Source organism: Doryrhamphus excisus, linkage group LG10 (genome assembly GCF_037039965.1).
Source record: "Doryrhamphus excisus strain RoL-2023G ecotype Guam linkage group LG10, RoL_Dexc_Guam_v1.1, whole genome shotgun sequence".
In the NCBI taxonomy this organism is placed as follows: domain Eukaryota; kingdom Metazoa; phylum Chordata; class Actinopteri; order Syngnathiformes; family Syngnathidae; genus Doryrhamphus; species Doryrhamphus excisus.
Genome location: NC_136366.1, coordinates 2,308,423 through 2,325,804, shown reverse-complemented (window position 1 = coordinate 2,325,804; position 17,382 = coordinate 2,308,423). Strand labels below are relative to the sequence as shown.

The window sequence follows — 17,382 nt, the reverse complement described above, 5'->3', positions numbered from 1 at the left end:
CAGCACCGGTTTTTATGAGCGAAAAAAACCTTACAAAACACAAAGTATACTTTGCAGAATACACTGCAAAGTAGTGTAGTACACCACGGACGAGAAAGTGTGCCATGATGATAAGCAAGAGAGCTGGACGAGCTCGGGCTTGGCGCACAACAGAGTCCAATGTACCTCAGTTAACATCCGCCCCAGTTAGCAACCCATATTTTTGTGGCCCAACATTTTGCCTTAGCTTGATGATGTCATTTGTGATTTTTTTTTTTTTGTCTATAAAATGTGTTAACATTTTTGATTGTCTGGAACAAATTACTTGGATTCAAATTATTTTCTATGGGAAAATTTGCTCAGGTTAGAGTCCATTTTGGTTTGAGTCGGACTCTCTGCAAGGGATTAATGACATTAACCAAGGGCTGTCAAAGTTAACACATTACAGGACATTTTCTTTAACAGCACTAGTTTTTCGGATGCGCGATTAAGGTGCGCCCACCTTATTTGACTATTGGCCCACTCCGTAGTTTGAGGAAATGCAACGGTAGAAGCGGGAACAAAAGTGTATTTTGATTGGTAAATTTAGCTTAAAAGCTGATGGCTCTCTCGACAAAACGTTGATTTGGTCACTTTGTTGCCAGGTTACTGGAGCGCTGCTTATATTATTTTTTTTTGTCATTTATATAGTGGCATACAGTGGATCACCTCCACTCCCCTTTCCCTTCCCTCTCCCCTGGTGCAAGTCTTGTGTTCATGTTGTTATTGTGTACTGAATTGTGCCTGAGGTTTTTTTTACAGTCCCAGACTATATGACTTGGAATTATTATAGTTTGGAATTATTTTTTTGCCCCTTCCTTCTAGTATGTTCTACAGTATGTTGTATATGCGTATAGATGAATGATTGCACTATACCACTTCCACCTCTGATAAGCGGTGAGTAAAGGCTAACTCTTATTCATATTTTACTGTTGTTGAACTGTTTTCTTTTTCTGAAATGCGGTGTTACTTTAACCAAAACCTCCCAAAAAGACCACTAATGTTCTTTTTGTGGTTTTGGTCTTTGAACACTGAACTTAACTAAGGCACGTGAGGCCTGCAGTTCTTGTTGTGGGGTCTTTTGTGACCTCTTGGATGAGTCAACGAGGGGAAATAATTGCTTTTTCACACAGGGACATATAAGTTTGGATTTTTTTTCTCCCTTTATAAGAAAAGATTTCATTTAAAAAACTGTTTTGTGTTGTGTTGTGTCTGCCGTTGACTAATATTTACATTTCTTTGATTATCTGAGACATGAAACCGACATGTTATATATCAAAATAAACAAAGAGTAGGCTGTACCATGCCTTCTTTTTAATGATGACATAACAGCATCAAGTGCAAAATCACAGCTACACAACTTAAGAGTAACATAACAAGTATCTACTCATTCAAAAACACACACTCCCTTCTAACAGCTTGTCACAAACACCAGCAGAGGATTTCAGTCAAAAATAAGGGTTAATAACAATCAAGTATTACCAGTAGAAAGTACAAATGATACAAAAGGTTAGAACGATCAAAATAAATTGCTTGTAAATGTACTGTACACGGTATATTGTATATGTATCATGTGATTGATTGAGAGATATTCAACAAAAACTAAAAAACTAGCCCCCAAAATGGTTAAGAAGTCCATTGAAATATGAAGTTATGATACATTTTCCAGCATACGTGTACCTGATCCAACACTATGGTGACACGTAACAGCGAAAAATGAGTTGGCTTCCTCACTTAAACATTTCAAGAAAACCGGAGCACGCTCCATGTTGCCCCCCATGTATGAAAAAGCAGCTGAAATGTACGGTAAATAGGAATCATTCACAAACACAAGCTTTCCTTAGCCAATCAAGTACAAACCCTGAAGTGACTATAGCCTTTATCGCCACCAGAGGGCAGTCTGTACCTCCATTTGTGTTCTACTTTAATCTGCTGCATTGCTTTACTGAAATATTTGAGTCTAAGTGTTAAATACGTTAACAGTAATCCTTGTTTTTTGCAGTTAATTGGTTTACCATCCGACTGTGATGAAGTACATTTCCACAAAGTAGGATTCCTTATTTATAAATGGAGTATTTTCATAGTTAGAACATTAAAAAAACCTGGTTATGACATGAAATAACAACCCACGGTCGCTATTATTTTTTCTATGAGATCACTGCAGGGCCATAACATATGGCCACCTCTGGCACAGCAGGCTAACTAGTTAGCCTCTCCAATTCTAAATTTAAGAAAGCGTTCCAAATGGAGTGGGGAACAAGGGCAAAGAAGCCCAAAACTTACCACTTCCACACAGAACGCGAGGATAACATTTTTTGCATTCTATCTCAGACATGGCGTGTCTGTCTCAGCCATGGCATGTTCGCCTCAGCCATGGCATGTCAGACCACAGCGACCACAATACTACATGGAACTTATCTTATAATATTTTTTTAACAATAATATATTATAATAATGATTTAATAGTTGATTTTTTTAACTGTGATACAGTGAGGGAACACTTTATATAATTTTGGGGAGATTTCGTCACCAAAACAAGAATTTTGCCAACCAATTAAAAGGGAGCACTGGAGTATATGATGTCATAAATGTCCAACAGGGTTAAGCAACATAAAACCTTCACGTTGCACCGTGAGCAAAGATGCTTTACAACTGCATTACAACTTTTTTTTTACTAAGACGATGGTATTCTTGTGAAATTACAACATATTCCTCATCAAATTACAACTTTTTTCTCTTAATATTTCAAAATTACTATTAATTTTCCCATATTTGCTGCTGTGGTGTTTAGTTTTCTTGTTAAATTCTATTTTAAGAATGTGCTGCAGCTCAATAAAAAACAAGAACTTTATACCCCCCCTGGAGTAAACCCTATAATCTGCCCCTCACAGTTTTAATCCAGTTTTACACATTTAAGAAAGAATTCCAGGCATCGAGTATACGTAGTATAGTACAGTGGATCCCTGCTAATTTGTGATTCCGCATCCACGACCTTGTAAATGTGCAGATTTTTGGTTAAAAAATATAAATACCGACATTTCCCCGCAAAAATAGGCCACTTTTTCCAACACAAAACACATCTCGTTCAGCCCAAGTCAATAAAAATGTATAAATATGTGATAATATATGTAAATGTGTTTTTTTCCCATATTTATGTTATTAGTTCAGTGGTCCTTGAACGCACCAAAGTTGTTGTGGGATGGAAAAGCTGTCAATCAGAATCAGAATTTAAACAGGTGGGCGGGGCTGTATGTCAAAAATAGACACTTTAATGTCCGCATCAATTCCTTGTCTTCTTTTTAAATAAATCTAAATTTCTACAGCCAAACGGTGGCCACACAGCTAGGAAATCTGGGTTCGATTCTCCGCTTGGTCAACTCCTCCCACATTACAAAAAAAATGCTAGGTTAATTAGCGACTCCAAATTGTCCATAGGTATGAATGTGAGTGTGAATGGTTGTTTGTCTATATGTGCCCTCTGATTGGCTGTCGCCCCGCCTCACGTCCGAAGACAGCTGGGATAGGCTCCAGTATACTAGTGAGGATAAGCGGTATCGAAAATGGATGGATCTTATTTTTTTTCTTTAATACTTGAATATTTGCCACTAAAATGACTTTATTTTCCCTCATAATATTTTGGATTTATTCTGGTAAAATTGCAACAATTTTCTCATTAGAATAATTTTCTTTTCTCTTGATATTTTGATATTATTGTCATAAAAATACAGCATTTTTTTTCCCATTTCTGCCATTATTCTTTTTAGTAATTTCCCAAAATTACTTATATGATATATGACAAAATAATTGTATGTTTGGGGCTTTATTTGTTGTTTATCATAATGTCATGATTTTTTTTTAAATTTGGCTTTATTCTTATAAAATGATTATTTTTGTCATTGTTAGTTTTCCGGGCACTCCCGATTCAGAAGACTAAGCCATGGAGTCTATCTTTACGGGTTAGAGACTACAAGGTGTTTTCTTTCGTCGGACTGTCAATAATAAAGCTTTCCTAAATGGGTCAATGTGGCACAGGGTCAATCGTTAGACGGGAAAAAGGGTCGAATTCCCCCATTCCAAGGGTTAATGTTTGACGTGAGGGTCAACATCAGCAGATTACCGCCAACAAGTGTTGGAAAAGTATTTTTTTCCAAAGTGAATGTATGAAAAATGCACTAAAGGTAAAACAGGCAGGTTTGTCTAAAGTCACTAAAACAAAACAAATAAAGTTATGAAAGAGGAATCATAAAAGTCACATTGATGGGAATGTTTGTGTTGAACCTCACTAACCATGAATAAAAACAGTCAACATCAGCAGCTTTGTGCACATTTACAGCATCTACACAGACTTCATTAGTTTGGCCCATTTGTCGTTCTTCTGGAACGCGTCAAACGGGCGTTGCACCATCAGCAACATTAACGGAGTACCAAGGTCAACAAAGCGATGAATAGCATAAAAAAAAAAAACTCAAGTTCACAGTATCGACTCGATGGCTTCCGGTGTCGCTTCCGTAGCTTTGCTTTGGTGATTGACAAGAGGCGAGGTCTCCTCCTCCGCCTGGATGTTGGCCACCGCCTCCACCCTTACCTCCGCCAGCTCGCCTCCTTCTTGCTGCTGCTTCTTCTTCACTTCCTGCTGGTTGATGTGATGCAGGATCCCGGCACCCAGGGCGTCACCCTCCACGTTCACCACCGTTGTTGTACGATCCCTGTGCACACACACACGGGATTCACACTTCATATTCCAAAACAGAGTTACCAAAGTTCCCACAGGATGGATGACACGGGAAAAGTATTTCTTTCACAGGACCTGCTGGCACATCACAGGAAGCCTGGTTGACCTTACAGATCTTTTTTTTAAATCAACGCCCTGACCTGCTGCTTCTCCACTGGAGGACATTTAAGACTACATTCACATACAACAAGTTATCCTCACATTCAGTGTGGAAATGGTACTTTCAAGTACTTTGTCTTTCTTCCTCACTCTGTTTGAAACACTTTAAGTTCAGAATAAGTACCCTGGAGAGGCTAGGTAGTTAGCTTGCTATGCTAGTGGCAGCCATGTGATGTAAACAAAATAGGAGTGTAAAAGTGACCAGTCCAGGGTGTACCCCGCCTCTCGCCCGAAGACAGCTGGGATAGGCTCCAGCCCCCACGACCCTCGTGAGGATAAGAAAATGAATGAATGACGTGACTGTAGGGGTGTTATTTCATGTCTACAGGGCTCTAATAATATTCATTCATTTTCTACCGCATTTCCTCACAAGGGTCGCAGGGGGTGCTGGAGCCTATCCCAGCTGTCTTCGGGCGAGAGGCGGGGTACACCCTGGACCGGTGGCCAGCCAATCACAGGGCACATATAGACAAACAACCATTCACACTCACAATTTGGAGTCGCCAATTAACCTAGCATGTTTTTGGAATGTGGGAGGAAACCGGAGAAAACCCACGCATGCACGGGGAGAACATGCAAACTCCACACAGAGATGGCCAAGGGTGGGATTGAACTCGGGTCTCCTAGCTGTGAGGTCTGTGCGCTAACCACTTTACCGCCATGCAGCCCTCTAATAATATTAAAACCTGTAACTCCAAAAATATTCTGTTTATTGATATTGAATCCTACTTCACTGAAATTCGGGTCTGGGACCAATTATCCACCATCAACGAGGGCTTCCTGTACAATATTGATTAATCCAACTGATTAATTGACAAATTAATCCAATGGTTGTCACATTCGCCTAACAAGAATTCACTGCTTTACTCACACAATCCAGTCAACAGCCAGCATGAGTGACAGATCATTGGTCGGCAGGCCGATGGCCTCCAGGATGATGGCGATGGTGATGATGCCACCGGCTGGGATGCCTGCGGCCCCGACGCTGGAGGCCGTGGCCGTCACCCTGGAAAAAACGACAGAATGTTGGGGGGGTCATTCAGCACTCGTTTTAGCAACAGAATGTTCACGTTTCCATGGCTAATATGAGAGTAAATGTGACTATAGGGGTGCTATGCATGTCTAGAGGGCTCTAATGTTACAAGGTTTTAAACCGCTTTAACTATCGATAGTCACGGGCCAGATTCTTACAGAATAGTGAAGATCTGTCCAGCGTTGAGCTCCACGTTGTTGAGCTGAGCGATGAAGACGGCGGCTATGCACTGGAAAATGGCGGCACCGTCCATGTTGACCGTGGCACCGATGGGGAGGATGAAGCGGCTGATGCGTTTGTCCACGCCGTTGTTCTCCTCCACACACTTGATCATGGAGGGAAGCGTTGCTGAGCTGGCGACAAACGGGGAGAAAGTTTCATCAGCACCGTGATGAGGTCAGAAGGTTAGAAGGGGGGGGGGGCTAGGGGTCATTCAGCACTCGTTTTAGCTTCAGTATATTAAGAGAAAAAGATGTAAGCCAAAGAGAAAAAGTCATAAAGTTAGATTATGATGTGTTTTTTTAAGTTGTGATATTATGAGAAACAAACAAAACAAACACATTTTTGAATGTGGAAAATTAATAATATTCACAGAATAAAGTCAGGATATGATGTCATAATTAAGTTATAATTATGTGACAGGAAATAAAAAAAAACAACAGCAGAAATGGAAAAAAAATGCTATAATTATATGGGAATTAACTCAAAATATTAAGAGAAAAAGGTTGTATAACGACAAAAAATGCAGCAATTTTATGAGAATAAATTGTAATATTATGAAGACAAATACTGTTATTTTATTACATAGGAGTATGAAGTATTGAAGAAAAATATGTTATTTAATTATTTAAGTCAGGATATTAGGAGAAACAAACAAGATAAAGTGGTAAATTTAGGAAGTTATAATATAATATAGGAAGAAAATATACAAAAATATACCAAAAGGAGTATCATGAAGATTATTATCAAAGAAAGTTGAAATATTTAGAAAATATTTGGAAAAAAAATGGGAAAAAAATAGCATCTATCACACAGCTGAGATGGAAAAAGTTAATATTTACATTTGCCTATAATAAAGTTAGCTCCAATATATAACAGAGACCTAAATATTGATAATAATAATTAATAATAATAAAGTACAGTCATACCTGGAACAGGTGGCGAAAGCGGTGGTGAAGGGCGTAATGAGGCCCGACAGGAAACTGAAGGGGTTCTTGCGCGTGAAACCAAAGTAGATGAGAGGCAGGATGATGCCACCATGGATGATATGGCCCAGGATGGATGCAAAGATGTACTTCCCCAGGCTAGTGACCAATAAAACCACATCTACCATCTCCACAATCTTACTGGCCACCAGGAACATGATGCCAAAAGGGATATACCTGGGTAGATGTGCAACATTTACAAAGATCATGTTATCTTCTGATGGTTGTCCACTTATGACTCGAAACCTTCTGGTTCCAAGTACTCACCACATGATCCAGGACACAAGTACCATGGTTGCCTCGTTGAAGGCATTGAAGAAACGGATAAGTTCCTCGCCCTCATCTCCAAGCTTCCTGAGCGCCACGCCAAACACCATGGCGAATAAGACCAGACCCAGGATGTTCATGCCGTCTGCCTCCGTCCCGACGGGCACCTAAAAACACACAACGTAGAACCTGAAGCTCTTCTGTCACGGATGCCGCCTTGTTTGGTTATCAGTAGGGCCTTCAGGATCAGCCTTTATTGACTAATAATAGGTCATATTCAACCACAAAAAACAATACAATTTATTATTAACAGATCTATTTGTTCAAAACTGTTCAAAAATTACCACTTCCACACAAAATGTGAGGAGATATTTGTTTCACTCTATCCATGTCCTACATGATAGAGTGGAAAAATATGTAGGACGTGGATAGAGTGGAAAAAAATGCTATGATGAAAAAATTGCTGAGTGAAAAAATTACCACTTCCACACGAAATGGGAGGAGATATTTTTTTCACTCTATCCATGTCCTACATATTTTTTCCAATCTATCATGTAGGACATGGATAGAGTGAAAAAAATGCTATGATGAAAAAATTGCTGAGTGAAAAAATTACCACTTCCACACAAAATGGGGGGAGACATTTTTTTCCACAAATATCTCCTCCCATTCCGTGTGGAAGTGGTAATTTTTTCACTCGGCAATTTTTTCATCATAGCATTTTTTTCACTCCATCACGTAGAGCATGGATAGAGTGAAAAAAATATCTCCTCCCATTACGTGTAGTGAGCTAGCTACATGATAGAGTGGCACATCTAGACAAACAACCATTCACACTCACATTCATACCTATGGACAATTTGGAGTCGCCAATTAACCTAGCATGTTTTTGGAATGTGGGAGGAAACCGGAGTACCCGGAGAAAACCCACGCATGCACGGGGAGAACATGCAAAGGTGGAACTGAACCCTGGTCTCCTAGCTGTGAGGTCTGCGCGCTAACCACTCGACCGCTGTGCAGCTGAGCTGGATAATGATTAACAAAAAAGGACTGGGTCAAATCCTGGGGTTTGTAGTCAGCCATTGTCTGGAGGGATTTCATTGTTCTGCCAGTTCATCCCCTGTCTCCTGGGGGCTGGGGGCTGGGAGGGGGTGGTGCACATCATGACCCATGGCAAAGTAAATACCATGGACTCATGCCAAAAGTGGAGGAATAAAAGCATTATTCTTGTTTTGGAATGAATGTTCTGGAGAATTAATATTCTTTGCTCTGTCTTTTTTAGCTGTTTTTATATCTTTATAACGGGTTTTCATACACCTACCTTTTGGTAGACGATGGTGCCATTGGTGTCGTTTCCTGAAGCAACCATCTTGTAGCCGGTGGCGTACTGCAACACAGTAGAACACATTAGGAATGTCTGGTAAAGAAATACGCAACTATTGATATGATGATTATGGCAATTGTTATCATAACAGAGACAAAGCATTAGCAGAAAGAGTAAACTTCAGAAATGAATTAAAAAAAACATAGAGTTGAAATGTAAATCTGTCTTGCTGGTTTAATCCATAGTTGGACCTCTTCCACATGGGGGGGGGGGGGGGGGACTGGATGGAGATCGGATTGCACTCAGTGACCTGGCTGCACTTTGAAACTCGCTTTTCTCTCCATGCAACAAGTCCCTAAGTTTATGATTATATGATTTATATGATTCACATCTACGGTTTTTAGACTAGGGCTAACTGCTTTTTTTCCCCCAATGATGGCTGCATACTAAAATCTAAACTCAAGTATTTCTACTTTCTGATGGTATTTTTTCCTCTAATATTATGACTTTATTTCTGTACTTGATTCTCGTAATATTATCTTTTTTTCTAACCTAATTTTCCAATAAGTCCAACTTTATAATTTGTTTTGCTTGATTCTCAAAAATGTTACTTTTACTTAAGTAGTTCCACTTCATGCTTCTACATTCTATATTCTACAAATATTTTCTTCATAATACTGGGACTTTTTTCTCCTAATATTACATTTTTTTTTCTGAATATTCTGACTTTATGTTCCTATAATTATGGTAATTTTTTATATTTATTGTATATATTATATAATATTATACATTATATTTTGCTGTTGTTTTATTTAGTTTTCTAGTTTTTTTAATGAATGTATTTGTCAATCTATAAAAGAAATGCTAAAAAAAAGTGTTAAAAGTCATACAAAATTTTATAAATATTATCAGTAAATAAAATAAAATAAAATAAAATAAAATAAAATAAAATAAAATAAAATAAAATAAAATAAAATTAAATTAAATTAAATTAAATTAAATTAAATTAAATTAAATTAAATTAAATTAAATTAAATTAAATTAAATTAAAAATAAAGTAAAATAAAATAGTGACAAATGTGTTTTTTTTAGCTGAGTGTTCTCATTTGATCATCTTAGCAGACATAACGATTGTAGAAAGTCATCCGTATTCCAAAGCAGCGAGACCAGGCGGGTTGCTAGGCCGCCTGGAATGGAATGATTTCGCCATGGAAACGGCTGGCGAGTCCTCATTAAGAGGCATTACGGGGGCCGCCAGCACACCAGCGTGGATTTACGCCGGCTGTAAATGAACGTGGAGTGGCATCCGTGCGGCCGCAGAAATAAATTCTAGTGAATAATCTCCCTCGGGGAGACTTGAACACAAACACTAAAGGTGAAGAGAGCGCGGGATGAGGTCATAATTGAAGCGCTGGCACTCACAGAGCGGAAAGCAGCAGCCACCAGATTGGACGGGAATAGGTTCCTGGAAAATATTTGGACAAGAGGTTAGACATACAAGGATGAACTTTTTTCACGATTCCATTTCATCTTTGGTGTCAATTTCTCTCGTCTTTTATTCAAACAAAACAAGGTTTGCAGATAAGATAATGTATGACCATAAAGTCCACACATTACTTCCATCTTGTTTTGCGGTGTTTCGTGTGTGTTAATGTTCGACATGTCTCACACGGAACATGTCAGGACCTCGGATGGTTCAAACCAGGTGAGTCCAAAACACACTAGTTCTCACCTTTGTCATCAAAATGCAACTTTCTTTGGACTCCATTTTGGATTATTGAGGTGAGAAAGTTTGCATTGAAAATACAAGCCATAGCACAACATGGAGGTGGCGTCCATGTTGGTCTTTGGCAACATGTCACCACGTCTTCAGTGAAGGTAAAAGTAACCTTAAATATCTCATTCTCAATTCATTACTAAAGAAAATGAGAATATGAAGTGAGAATGTCAATATTTTAACTCGTTACGAGGCATAAAGAGGTGATGACGCAACTCCACAATAGAACAGCGCATGTTTGGTGCAGCTTTAAGCCAAAACAAACGGCCACAAAGTGGCAGAAGTTCATTTTTTAAGAACTTTTACTTTTTTAATTATATATATATTTTTAAATATATTTATTTATATTTATGTTATATAAAATAAAATGAAATTTAATTTAATTTAATTTAATTTAATTTAATTTAATTTAATTTAATTTAATTTAATTTAATTTAATTTAATTTAATTTAATTTAATTTAATTTAATTAAGTAGATCTGCTTAGTTAAGATTAAGGGCTATATAAATAAACTTAGCTTGACTCTAGTCCTACCTATAGCCAACCTACAGCAGTGGTTCTCAATTATTATCATGCCCCCACTGGGGGACAGAAATGTTTTTGTGCCCCCCCCCCCTTTGAAATACTATTGAGAAACTATAATATCTATTTATTCATCTGTACTGTACAGACTGAACCAGTCAAAAGCAACAAAATGGAGAGCAGTGAAGCATACTTAATGAAGCATACTTAATGCTAAGAGTCCACTGGGCCGGCGCCAGTTGGTGCCAGTTGGTGCCAACGCAATTTGCTATGTTGCCAATAAGGCACCTAGTGGCATTCAGTGGCTCAAACTGCCTCCCAACTGGCTCGTGGTGGCCCGTAACGGCGGCAAAAATTGAGTTTGGCGACAAAAAAAAAATTGTCAAATGTTTAATTTATCTTTGTCGTGGAAGTGGAACCAAATGTCGCAAACAATCCGCCTATTGGAATCCACTGGAATGTAAGGGCGCTAGCCAAATTGCACCAATGATGCTAGGAGTCCACTGCCTCAAATTTGCCTCAAGTGTATTTCTTCTAAACTTACCACTTCCACACGAAATGGGAGGAGAACCTTTTGTACAACGATGACCTCTTGTCAGCCACGCAGACTTTGCACGTCCAGCATCGCTTTCCCACAGACGCCGCGCCGAATGTGTTTTTCATTGTTATCAGTAAAACCCACAAAGGATTATGGGAAGCTGTGGGCCCTTTCCTCGCGCCCATGTGTGTTTAGGGCAACTTTATCCCTGAAGGTCACATGACTCGGCGCCAAGACACACAAGCTTTTACAACATTTATTCTCACGCTTCGAACACAGCTGGGGGCTTGACTACATAAAGCCGTGATGACTCAATAAATGCTGCCTCAGCGGTTTCACACGCCGCCGCTACGGGAAGACCGACGCTGTCCGAATATCAGGGATTGGCATACTCTGCATACTCATATATAAAACAACCATATCATGATATGGAGGAAAACTGCACTTTTTCTACAATTTTGCCCATCATACACTGTCTTTTCTGTGAGTTCTAAAGATATACAAACAGGTAAAAATAGGCAGCTAAAAATGCATGTAATGGGACACATCTATTTTGCCTATAAATCACCATTTACATAATGTGACCTGCATATTAACCAGCATATGTAATGTAATCGGTCATACTTAAATATGATCAAAATAGTAAATATTATCATACATGTACATTAAGTGCATCTTTTTACAATAGTAATGGAATAAAACTCTTTGAATTGATATATTTATATTGTATTAAGTCATACAATATATTTTTATAAGTGGTTAGCGCGCAGACCTCACAGCTAGGAGACCCGAGTTCAATTCCACCCTCGGCGTGGAGTTTGCATGTTCTCCCTGTGCATGCGTGGTTTTTTCCCCCGGGTACTTCCGGGTTTCCTCCCACATTCCAAAAACATGCTAGGTTAATTAGCGACTCCAAATTGTCCATAGGTATGAATGTGAGTGTGAATGGTTGTTTGTCTATATGTGCCCTGTGATTGGCTGGCTGGCCACCAGTCCAGGGTGTACCCCGCCTTTCGCCCAAAGAAGACAGCTGGGATAGGCTCCAGCACCCCCCGCGACCCTCGTGAAAATGAATAAATGAATAAATGAAGACAGAATGTGTTGTATACAGTATTTTTTCAGGGGGGGGGGGGGATTATATCGATATCATAAAATTAATATTAAAGATTAACAATGTTAATAATAATAATAATATAAATAAATAATAAATTTTATTTGTATAGTGCTTTTCAGAGTACTCAAGGCGCTTTACAGTAGAAAAAAAAGAAATAAAAATAGAGTTGAGTAAAAACAGAGTAAACGATGCATTCAAATACAATATCCATACATTCATTCAGAGCTAAAAAAAAAAAAAAGAACAAAAAAAAACAAGACTAAAAACAGGGGCGGGGGTGGGGGGGGCAAACAGGTCAGGGCAAGCATGGAGTGCATGGGGCAAAGAGTTCCAGAGGGTGGGGGCAGCGATGGAGAAGGCTCCCCAGGTTCGGAGTTCGGTCTTAAAGGGGAGTGCCAGGAGGTTTGAGTCTGAATAGTGAAGGGGACGCGGGGGTTAGGTGGATATATCTTGTCCTGAGTGGAAACTTTACTGGACGCAGATGGATGTTGTTGGGAATGTCATAGGAATACAATACGATGATATGCTGTCATATTTACAGGTGGTCCGTGTTGGGTAACCATAACCGCATCCCGGCCCACCGACGGTCAACAAGTTCAGCCACAAAGTGAACGAAATCAAAGTGAACAAGTTACACATCAATGAAAATCATTGCCAGCATGCGTGTGCTTCTGACTGTTGCGAAACGTTGCGGTGTTGTTGTGCACGCTACTGTGCAACCAGCTTAGCCAAACAAACGAGCTAACCAACCAACCAACAACATTCCTAAAGTAACGTTGGGAAGAAACACACACGCGGTCCAGCTGCTGTGGAGATAAGCAACAAGTGCTGCCTAAATCAGTTAGGACGACACAGCTGAACCCTCTAAATACTTTCTTCTCCAGCACCTGACACCGTCCGTAAACATGCTGGGAATTTATCATCGGCTTTTCGACGCAAAAAAATAATACAAGCAAAAACATATGAAAAATAATTAATAAAAATGAATAAAATAAATTAATTAATAAAATAAATTTGCTAAATCCAAGGATGAAGAGTCTTGAACCAGTCATGATGTGCTATATATATCACTATATTGACACTTACTATGGTACCCATTATGGCATTGGATGCTCATATCACCGAGTACTTCGGTATGTGATTAAAAAAAAAAAAATTTATTACATTTTTAAAAAATTACAGTTTAAAAATTTAAAAAAAAATCTTACACTTTGTACTTCGGTACGTGACTAAAAATTAATTAATAACTAAAAATTTAACAAATAAAAAATAAAAAAATTCTTAAACTATATCAGGAAAGCAGGAAGTGAACAAATGTAACAGTTACTGATTGTAAAAGTACCAGATGGAGGGGTAGGTTTTAATAAGCTTTGCTTCTTCCTACTCCTTTTGGACATGTGGAACTGGGAACTGATTATGGGATGCACTCAATTGTAATCTGATGCATGTTCAAATGAAATAAAACCATTACCATTACCATTACCATTACCATTACCATTACCATTACCATTACCATTACCATTACCATTACCATGACCATTACCATTACCTTGACTGTTCAAATAATCACAGTGAGACATCCCGCATAGACGATCTTGATGTGAAGCATATTACCTGGCCAGGTCCAGAAACGAGCTTTTCTACGCAAAAAATAATAATATAAGCAAAAACATACGAAAAAAATAATAATAATACAAGCGACGCAACAATTTGAATTGATATTTTGCAATCAAACCGACAGCGTCTGAATTCATGTTTTACAACGTTCCGAGTTACGACGTTCAGTGGGTGACAAACGCACCCGAAGAGCACCACACACGAAAGACGAAACTGTGTCCGCACGATAGGACGATTGTCGCCCGTCACCGTCCAGCCAAAGCAGCACGCGAAATTCGTGCATGTGAAGGTTTTTGCTTGTCTAGACAAGGACCCAATGACCAACTCATATTGAGGGGGAGGGGCTTTTCTGACCCGACCAATAAACGGACATGATGCTAAGCTAATCAGTACGGTACTAGCAAGCGTTCCCCGCCCACACCGGCCATTTTTCCCCTCCTTAGAACTACTTTAACATCCCCAAATTCCCTACAAGTCTGACAGCCAACCTAACTTTAGGAGACCTGAATCCGCTCCACTAAGGTACTGTACGGAGTACCCAGCAGACTAAGAAAAAGAAAGTGAAATTACATATCATAAAAGTCAACATTGGCTGCATGCAACCATCACTCCCACCACAAAGATATAAGGAAGGTATCCTTGAACATGTGAAAGGATCTGTCATAATTAAGCAGTGTAAAATATCACACACAAATCTTGAAGCTGAAACACTCAGTTGTCTTGGGGCAAGAGGCGGGGTACACCCTAGACTGGTCGCCAGCCAATCACAGGGCACATGTAGACAAACAACCATTCACACTCACATTCATACCTATGGACAATTTGGAGTCGCTAATTAACCTAGCATGTTTTTGGAATGTGGGAGGAAACCGGAGTACCCGGAGAAAACCCACGCATGCACGGGGAGAACATGCAAACTCCACACAGAGATGGTCGAGGGTGGAATCGAACTCCGGTCTCCTAGCTGTGAGGCCTACGTGCTAACCACTTCATGTCGACAAATCCAAACAATCCCTTTAATTGTACTTAATATAATGCACGCAGACTGTTGAACAACCGAGAAAAGTCCAAGTCATCGGGAGCACAAGACGAAACCGAAAGACGAGGATGGACCCCTGACATCACTTCCTGTCCAACACTTGAACACGTTTACATCAACACACATGAACACAAGTCTTATATAGTATGTCTTATTTCTCTTAAATCCCCTATATTCGCTAAAAGGAGTGTAAAGGTGACTATAGGGGTGTTATTTCACATCTAGAGGGCTCTAATAATGTTAAAACTGTATTCACAAGGTTGTAAGCAAATACAGCATTTATAAATAAGAAATCCTACTTTTACTTATCACTTAGGAACCGATAAATACTGTATGTACTTAAATAGAACCAACAGTCTGCATGTAAGTGTTGTGTTAGTAGCACCAACAAGTTTTTTAATGTATTTACTTTATTTTTACTGTAAGGCGGGTGGTTTTGTCCCGTACTGAAATCAGGCTGCACTGACCTGCTCCTCATTGGAGTCATTGAGTCATTGTGCCCGCTGACCTCAGAAAGGTCAGAGAAGAAAAAATGGTCACACTAAAAAAAGATGGTTTGATGATAATAGATTGTCCTTGAACTTAAATAAAACTAAAATCATGCTGTTTGGTAACAGCAGAAAGTTCATCTTCAAACAGCTAAAATAATGCATAAGTAAAAATAACCAATAAAAAAAATTAAAAAAATTAAAAAAATAAAAAAAAAATTATAAATTTATAAATAAAATAAATTTGCTAAATACAAGGATGAAGAGTCTTGAACCAGTCATGATGTGCTATATATATCACTATATTGACACTTACTATGGTACCCATTATGGCATTGGATGCTCATATCACCTTGTACTTCGGTATGTGACAAAAATTTTTTTAAAAAAATTTAAATTTAAAAACAAAAAAAATAATTAATAAAAATTAATAAAATAAATTAATAAATAAAATAAATTTGCTAAATACAAGGATGAAGAGTCTTGAACCAGTCATGATGTGCTATATATATCACTATATTGTCATTGGATGGTCATACTGCCTCGTACTTCGGTATGTGACAAAAAAAATTAAAAAATTACATTTAAAAAAAAAAATTACATTTTAAAAATTAAAAAAAATCGTACACCTTGTACTTCGGTATGTGACTAAAAATTAATTAATAAATAAATATTTAACAAATAAAAAAAAAAATCTAAAACTATATTAGGAAAGCAGGAAGTGAACAAATGTAACAGTTACTGATTGTAAAAGTACCAGATGGAGGGGTAGGATTTAATAAGCTTTGCTTCTTCCTACTCCTTTTGGACATGTGGAACTGTGAACTGATTATGGGATGCACTCAATTGTAATCTGATGCATGTTCAAATGAAATCAAACCATTACCATTACTTTGACTGTTCAAATAATCACAGTGAGACATCCCGCATAGACGATCTTGATGAGAAGCGTATTACCTGGCCAGGTCCAGAAACGAGTCCGTGGTCTCTTTATCGCTGCTGACGCTCTCCAGACCGAGGCTGTTGGTGTTCAGGGACCCGGCACCCACGCCGGGTTTGATGATGAACGCCAAGGCCACCCCGATCCCGGAGGCGATGAGAGTGGTCACCAAGAAGTAGCCCACCGCGATGCCGCCCAGCTTGCCCAGGGAGCGGGTGTCCAGGCTGGCGGCGCCGGAGACGAGGCTGCACACCACCAGAGGAAGAATGATCATCTTCAGCATCCGGAGGAGCATCTCGCCCGGGAAGGCGAAGTAGGTCATCTCCGCTTTGGTCAGGTCCATGTTTCGGACTATCATTCCCAGCCCGACTCCCACCAGAACTCCGGAGACCGTCATGAGAACCAGGAGGTTCTTGGTCAGAAACTCCAGTATCTTCTCCCTCATGCTCTTAGGGGCGCCTTTCTCCCCGGAGGTCCGATCCACGGGAGCGGGGACGGCGTGGCCGTTGATTTCGCTCTTTTGCTCCATTTTCTTACTGTGGGAGCAGCGCGGGAAGATCGGCGTGTTCTCTCGGCGTGGCTCGGGTGAGACCACGAGCCGGCGTGACC

General features: G+C 39.3%; 1 protein-coding gene across 2 annotated transcripts; it reads right to left on the bottom strand.

The window, feature by feature from the left end:
- Positions 1–1,312: 1,312 nt before the first annotated feature.
- slc1a4 (solute carrier family 1 member 4) lies at positions 1,313–17,382 on the bottom strand. Of its 2 annotated transcripts, none has more exons than XM_058065156.2 (8): positions 16,791–17,382; positions 10,161–10,203; positions 8,736–8,801; positions 7,415–7,581; positions 7,091–7,324; positions 6,101–6,295; positions 5,781–5,915; positions 1,313–4,724 (listed from the first exon to the last, which is right to left on the bottom strand). In XM_058065156.2, the coding sequence occupies exons 1-8, from the start codon at positions 17,300–17,302 to the stop codon at positions 4,490–4,492; spliced, it is 1,587 nt and encodes a 528-aa protein (XP_057921139.2). In that variant the 5' UTR covers positions 17,303–17,382; the 3' UTR covers positions 1,313–4,489. The 2 variants fall into 2 exon arrangements, with proteins under 2 accessions (XP_057921139.2, XP_078649963.1); XM_078793837.1 differs by lacking the exon at positions 16,791–17,382 and adding an exon at positions 14,304–14,318.

What these genes read in the sequence shown, in the direction of transcription:
- slc1a4 (XM_058065156.2), bottom strand. Translation starts at nt 17,302, where the DNA reads ATGGAGCAAAAGAGCGAAATCAACGGCCACGCCGTCCCCGCTCCCGTG. An exon ending in TGGCTGCTGCTTTCCGCTCT is followed by an intron (nt 8,802 to 10,160) that starts GTGAGTGCCAGC and finishes ACTGTGTTGCAG; the next exon opens with TACGCCACCGGCTACAAGAT. An exon ending in GGACAGATCTTCACTATTCT is followed by an intron (nt 5,916 to 6,100) that starts GTAAGAATCTGG and finishes CGTTTTTTCCAG; the next exon opens with GGTGACGGCCACGGCCTCCA.